Source organism: Rutidosis leptorrhynchoides, chromosome 5, assembly GCF_046630445.1.
Source record: "Rutidosis leptorrhynchoides isolate AG116_Rl617_1_P2 chromosome 5, CSIRO_AGI_Rlap_v1, whole genome shotgun sequence".
Taxonomy (NCBI): Eukaryota; Viridiplantae; Streptophyta; class Magnoliopsida; order Asterales; family Asteraceae; genus Rutidosis; species Rutidosis leptorrhynchoides.
Window position 1 is genome coordinate 109,518,989 of NC_092337.1, and position 6,328 is coordinate 109,525,316.

General features: G+C 41.1%; 1 protein-coding gene across 1 annotated transcript; it reads left to right on the forward strand.

Moving 5' to 3' along the window:
* The first annotated feature begins 5,439 nt into the window (after positions 1-5,439).
* On the forward strand, positions 5,440-6,051 carry LOC139848925 (uncharacterized). The gene has a single exon (XM_071838606.1). The coding sequence runs from the start codon at positions 5,440-5,442 to the stop codon at positions 6,049-6,051; it is 612 nt and encodes a 203-aa protein (XP_071694707.1).
* Positions 6,052-6,328: the final 277 nt, after the last annotated feature.

Here is a 6,328-nt window from a genome sequence, read left to right on the forward strand (position 1 = left end):
TCGATCGTTATAGAGCCGATATTGCATGCCATGAGAAATCTATTCGTGTGAAGACCCCTAGTGGGGGAGAGCTAATTATTCATGGTGATAAACGAAGGAGACCGGTGCCGATATGCACTTTTGCACGGGCACGTCGTCTCGTTGTTACCGGTGGCATGGCTTTCCTTGCTCATGTTGTTGATACTCGTGATGAGCCACCACCCATTCGTGAGATTCCGGTGGTAAGAGAGTTTGATGATGTTTTTCTGGATGAGTTACCGGGTGTTCCGGCAGAAAGACAAGTCGAATTTCGCATTGAGTTGGTTCCGGGAGCTACTCCCATTGCTAAAACTCCTTATCGTTTAGCACCGACAGAAATGCAAGAATTGTTGAATCAAATTCAAGAGTTATTTGAGAAGGGTTTTATTCGACCGAGTGCTTCGCCTTGGGGCGCTCCGGTCTTGTTCGTGAAGAAGAAAGATGGTAGTATGCGTATGTGCATTGATTATCGGGAGTTGAATAAAGTGACGATCAAGAATCGTTATCCATTGCCTAGGATTGACGATTTGTTTGATCAACTCCAAGGTGCGACATATTTCTCTAAAATTGACCTAGAGTCCGGCTATCATCAAATGCGGGTCCGTGAGGAAGATATTGAGAAAACGGCCTTTCGAACGCGTTACGGGCATTTTGAATTTGTGGTTATGCCTTTTGGTCTTACGAATGCACCGGCGTCATTCATGGATCTTATGAACCGAGTGTGCCAACCTATGTTGGACAAGTCAGTAATTGTGTTCATTGACGATATTCTTGTCTATTCTAAGAGCATGACGGAACATGAACACCACTTGCGCGAAGTATTAAAGACGTTGAGAAAAGAGAAGTTGTATGCTAAATTCTCAAAATGTGAATTTTGGCTAAGGGAGGTTCAATTCCTTGGCCATATTGTGAACAAGGATGGTATTCAAGTAGATCCGGGGAAGATAGAAACGGTGAAGAGTTAGGGACAACCGATTACGCCTACGGAAATCCGAAGTTTTCTCGGATTGGCCGGTTACTATCATCGGTTTATCCAAGACTTTTCCAAGATTGCTTCGCCATTAACTAAGTTGACAAGGAAGAATACGAGATTCAATTGGGAGAACGAGCAAGAAATCGCTTTTCAATTGTTGAAAGAGAAATTGTGTAAAGCTCTGGTCTTAGTATTGCCAGAAGGTGTAGTTGATATGACGGTCTATTGTGATGCTTCTTTGAATGGGCTTGGGTGTGTTCTAATGCAACGAGGTAAAGTCATCGCTTACGCCTCTCGCCAATTAAAGGAACATGAAAAGAGATACCCGACTCATGATCTCGAATTGGCGGCGGTGGTCCATGCTTTGAAAATTTGGCGCCATTACTTGTATGGTGTCAAGTGTACGATTTATTCGGATCACAAGAGTTTGAAACATCTTTTTGATCAACGGGATTTGAATTATCGTCAACGTAGATGGATGGATGTGGTGAAGGATTATGATTGTGAGATACTTTATCATCCGGGCAAGGCGAATGTGGTCGCGGATGCCTTAAGCCGAAAGAGTCACCACCCTGCGTTACGATTTGGATTGTTACGTATGATTATTACTAACGATTTTCTTGAAAAACTTGGTGTGATTCAAATAGAGGCTTACGTTCACAACAAGCATGCGGAACGAATTGTGGGGCAATCGGAATTCATTACGATGGGTTCGCGTGGTTTATTGTCTTTTCAAGAAAGAGTGTGGGTGCCTAAGATGGGTGATTTCTGAAAGGTTCTTCTTGATGAGGCGCACAAGTCTAATTTTTCCATACATCCGGGTGCGACAAAGATGTACCATGATTTGAAGAAAGATTATTGGTGGCCGGGCATGAAACGCGACGTTGTTAAGTATGTTGAGCAATGCGTCACGTGTTTGCAAGTTAAATCCGAACACCAAAAGCCGTATGGTAAGTTGCAACCGCTAGAAATTCCGATGTGGAAGTGGGAGCATATTACCCTGGATTTTATTACCAAGTTGCCGAAAATGGCAAGAACCCAATTTGACACTATTTGGGTGATTGTCGATAGATTGACGAAGAGTGCGTTGTTTCTTCCTATTAAAGAAGCAATTTCATCGGAGGCACTCGCGAAAATGTTCATTAAAGAGGTGATATCGAGACATGGCGTTCCCGCGTCTATTGTTTCGGATCGGGACACGCGTTTTACTTCTCGATTTTGGAAGAAGTTTCATGAAGATATGGGTACGAGGGTAAATATGAGTACGGCGTACCATCCTCAAACGGACGGTCAAACCGAACGTACGAATCAAACATTGGAGGATATGTTATTTGCGTGTATCATTGACTTCGGTGGTAGTTGGGATGAACATTTACCTTTGGTGGAATTCTCGTACAATAATAGTTTTCATTCTAGTATTGGAATGCCACCGTATGAGATGTTGTATGGTAGAAGGTATCGAACCCCGATTTGTTGGGGTGAAGTGGGACAAAAGGAAGTCGGGAGCTCCGACTTGGTATTGGAGACAAATTATAAAATCAATATGATTCGGGAACATTTGAAAAAGGCGCAAGATAGGCAAAAGTTTTACGCCGATAAGCGTAGACGTTTGATCGAATTCCAAGAAGGTGATATGGCAATGCTCAAGGTTTCGCCATGGAAGGGTATTATTCGGTTTCGGAAACGAGGAAAGTTAGCTCCTCGGTTTATTGGGCCGTTTAAAGTTTTAGCTCGTGTTGGTGAAGTCGCGTATCGTTTGGAATTACCCGAAGAACTTGCGGGGATCCATAATACATTCCATGTTTTCCATCTCCAAAAGTGTCTTGCGGATGATTCTTCATGGATGCCTTTAGACGAAATTAAGCTAAACAACAAGTTAGAATACGTTGAAGAGCCGATTGCTATACTCGATGAGAAGGTAAAAATGTTGCGTAACAAAGAGGTGAGGACCTTTAAGGTCCAATGGCATCGTAGTAAAGGTTCCGATTTTACTTGGGAGCCCGAAGAATTCGTGTTGGTTTACCTTCCCTCGTGTCATGCGGCTTGGATCGCGAGGACGGGCTCCGATTTAAGTGGGGGAGAGTTGTAACACCCCGTTTTCCCGTGCGCGTATAAAGGTACGTACTTAATAAAAAGTATGCTTTAAACCTGTTCGTTATGTGATTAATTGAGCTACGGTGTTAATTGACGTATAAGGGCATATGTATATATGTATATATATATATATATATATATATATATATATATATATTTGAACCTTTGTTTTATGTTAAACTTTCGTAGTGACCAGGAAAAGGCAAACGCCGCGCCGCGGCAAAAGGGATCGCGCCGCGGTAAACAAAGCAAATCCAGATCAGAACTTGAGTTAAGAAGGGTCATTTTTCCTTCTTTATGTCGCGCCGCGACAAAGAAGCCGCGCCGCGGCACTTCTGCAATTCTGATTTTGACTTTTACTCAAATTAAATAGGGTTTAGGGGTAATTTAGTCTTTTTACATGTAGATCTGGTTGGAGCTTTTAATATCAACCACTTATCCTATATTCTCATTTCTTTTCCATTTTCTTTCATAAATTCCTCTCAAAACTTAAAATCCACTTAGTTTATACTTTAGATTTGAAGAAATAGTTTTGTGAATCAATCCTAGAAGCAAGAATTAAAGTTGTTCTCCTTGCTATTATCTACAAGAGGATAGTTTTGGTAAGTCTCAACTTTAAGTTTCGAGTTTTATTTATTTAAGCTAGGGTTTGGTTCATATGGGATTTGTGTGACCCATTTGAGGGTTAAATGGGTGGATTTTGGGTTAGATTGTTGAAAGGAAACCCTAATTACCATAATCTAGGGTTTGGTCTAATGAAATGGGGTTTGTAAGTATTAATGGTGTTGTAAGCATTAAATACACTTGTCAAAAGTTGGTGAGATTGTGAATAGGTCATGTATGACAAAGTTTGATTGTGTAAGTGTCAAAATGGGTCATATGAGTCAAAGTTGAACTAATTGGGTAAAATGGGTATGAAATACACCAAGTTTATGTTAGTTGATGTTAATAGACCCTAATCACTAGTTTTTAGTGATTTATGACAAGAATGGTCATTTATGGGCGGTTTTGGTATAGTTGAGTCATTTAATGCGATAGGGTAATTAAATGCTCAAGGGTTAGAGGTTAGCATTTAATTCAACTAGATTGTATGTTAATAAATGCATAATGTAATAGGTACATTACATTGAAGAGTTGCAAGCTCGGTTAGCTTTCACAAGGGACTTGAGGTGAGTGGAAAATCTATATATGTATGTATATGATTTACGTGCCGTATTAATGGTGTCACATAGCCGTTTTGTGACCATAGTTGTGAGACATAGCCGTTTTATCCACGTTTTATATTTATGCACATAGCCGTGTTTGTGCATATAGTGGCGAGTAATAGCCGTGTTTTACTCCCACGTTATTATCCGTGTTATTGTGCACATACACGTGTTTGTGTACATGATTGTGAGTAATAGCCGTGTTTTACTCACATGTTGATCAAGTGATGCCATAGCCGTTTTTGGGGACACTTGGGGGTGATGCCATAGCCGTTTTTGGAACACCTCGGGGGTTAGTATACCATAGCCGTGTTTGGGAGCTAACGGTTGTTATGAACATCGATGACTTGTTTCGCGAAGTCATTCCCCTGCGAAGAATTGGGTTAACCATGGGTTATAGTTGTTAACGTTAACATTTCAATTAATGCTATGATTACTATGCTATTAATGTTGCTAGTTGTACGATTTGATGATACTAGCTTGTTTATCGAGATGTTATGTGATTGTGTGCATTATATGATATCGTGGATGCGTGTGGGTAAGTCTTATATGCATGTATATATTTATTCTACTCACTAAGCTTTGCTTACCCCTCTCGTTGTTTATCTTTTTAGATGCAGGCGCGGACAAGGGCAAGGGGGTCGTTGGGCACTAGGTGTCTCTTGTTGTTGTTATGTTGGAGCTTTTGGAAGTTGGCCTAGTTTTGGGTAGTTTAGTCCCAAACCATGCTCAGAACGTCGTTTGGTTTATAAACTATCATTTGTAATGGGTCAAACTTGTATTAAACTTTATTCGTGGCCTTCGTACCTTTTGTAAACAATTAATTGTTGTGCATTTTAAATGGAACTCGTGAAATGGGTTACATATTTATTTGGCGTGAAATTGTGTTGTATAAAAAAAAAATATCGTATGGATTACGGGTTGGGTTGTTACATAGTGGCAGAACGTGAAAGGATACAGGTCCCGATATATTTCGTAAGCCGAGTTCTACAGGGTGCAGAAGTCAACTACCAAGAGCTCGAAAAGCTTACGCTTGCCCTAGTCCACACCGCAAGGAAGCTACGAAGGTACTTCCAAGCCCATCCTATCTTTGTGTTAACTAACAAGCAAATTAGACAGGTTCTTATGAAGCCAGAAAAGTCTGGCAGAATGGACAAATGGGCAATAGAGCTCGGGGAACATGATATCGATTTCCAAGCTCGCCATTCAATCAAAGCTCAATTACTAGCAGACTTCATGGCAGAAACAATGGAGACAGACGAAGAAAACAACTCCACCTTCGCGCGAATTATCACCCCGACTATTGAAACGAAGGAATGGAAACTGTTCACTGATGGAGCTTCCAGCTCTGATGGCTCAGGGGTAGGACTTATGCTAATCAACCCAGAGGGACAAGAGTTTACTTACGCGCTTCATTTCGAGTTCAGCACAACTAATAACGAAGCAGAATACGAAGCTCTGCTCGCAGGGCCCAGAATAGCAAAGGAGATGAAAATTGAGCACTTACAAGCCTTCGTAGACTCACAACTAGTGGCAAACCAAGTCCTAGGTATCTTCGAAGCAAGACAGCTAATCATACAACTTTATCTGTCAAAGGTCAGGGAACTTGTAGAGAGCTTCAGAAGCTTCACAATAGAGCATGTAAGAAGAAGTCAGAATAAGAAAGCAGATGCTCTGAGCAAATTAGCTTCTATCACCTTCGCACACCTAGCGAAGGAAGTGTTGGTCGAAGTATTAGAAAAACGATCCATCGAAGCTTAAGAAGTCCACGACTTAATCATCGAAGAAGAAAACACGTGGATGAAGCCATTAAGGGAATATGGCGAAGAAGTGTTGGTCGAAGTATTAGAAAAACGATCCATCGAAGCTCAAGAAGTCCACGACTTAATCATCGAAGAAGAAAACACGTGGATGAAGCCATTAAGGGAATATTTGGAGCTCAGAATCTTACCCGAGGATAAAAAAGAAGCAAGAAAGATCCAGATTAAAGCACCGTCATACAAGATAATGAACGGAGCCTTGTACAGGAAATCTTTCC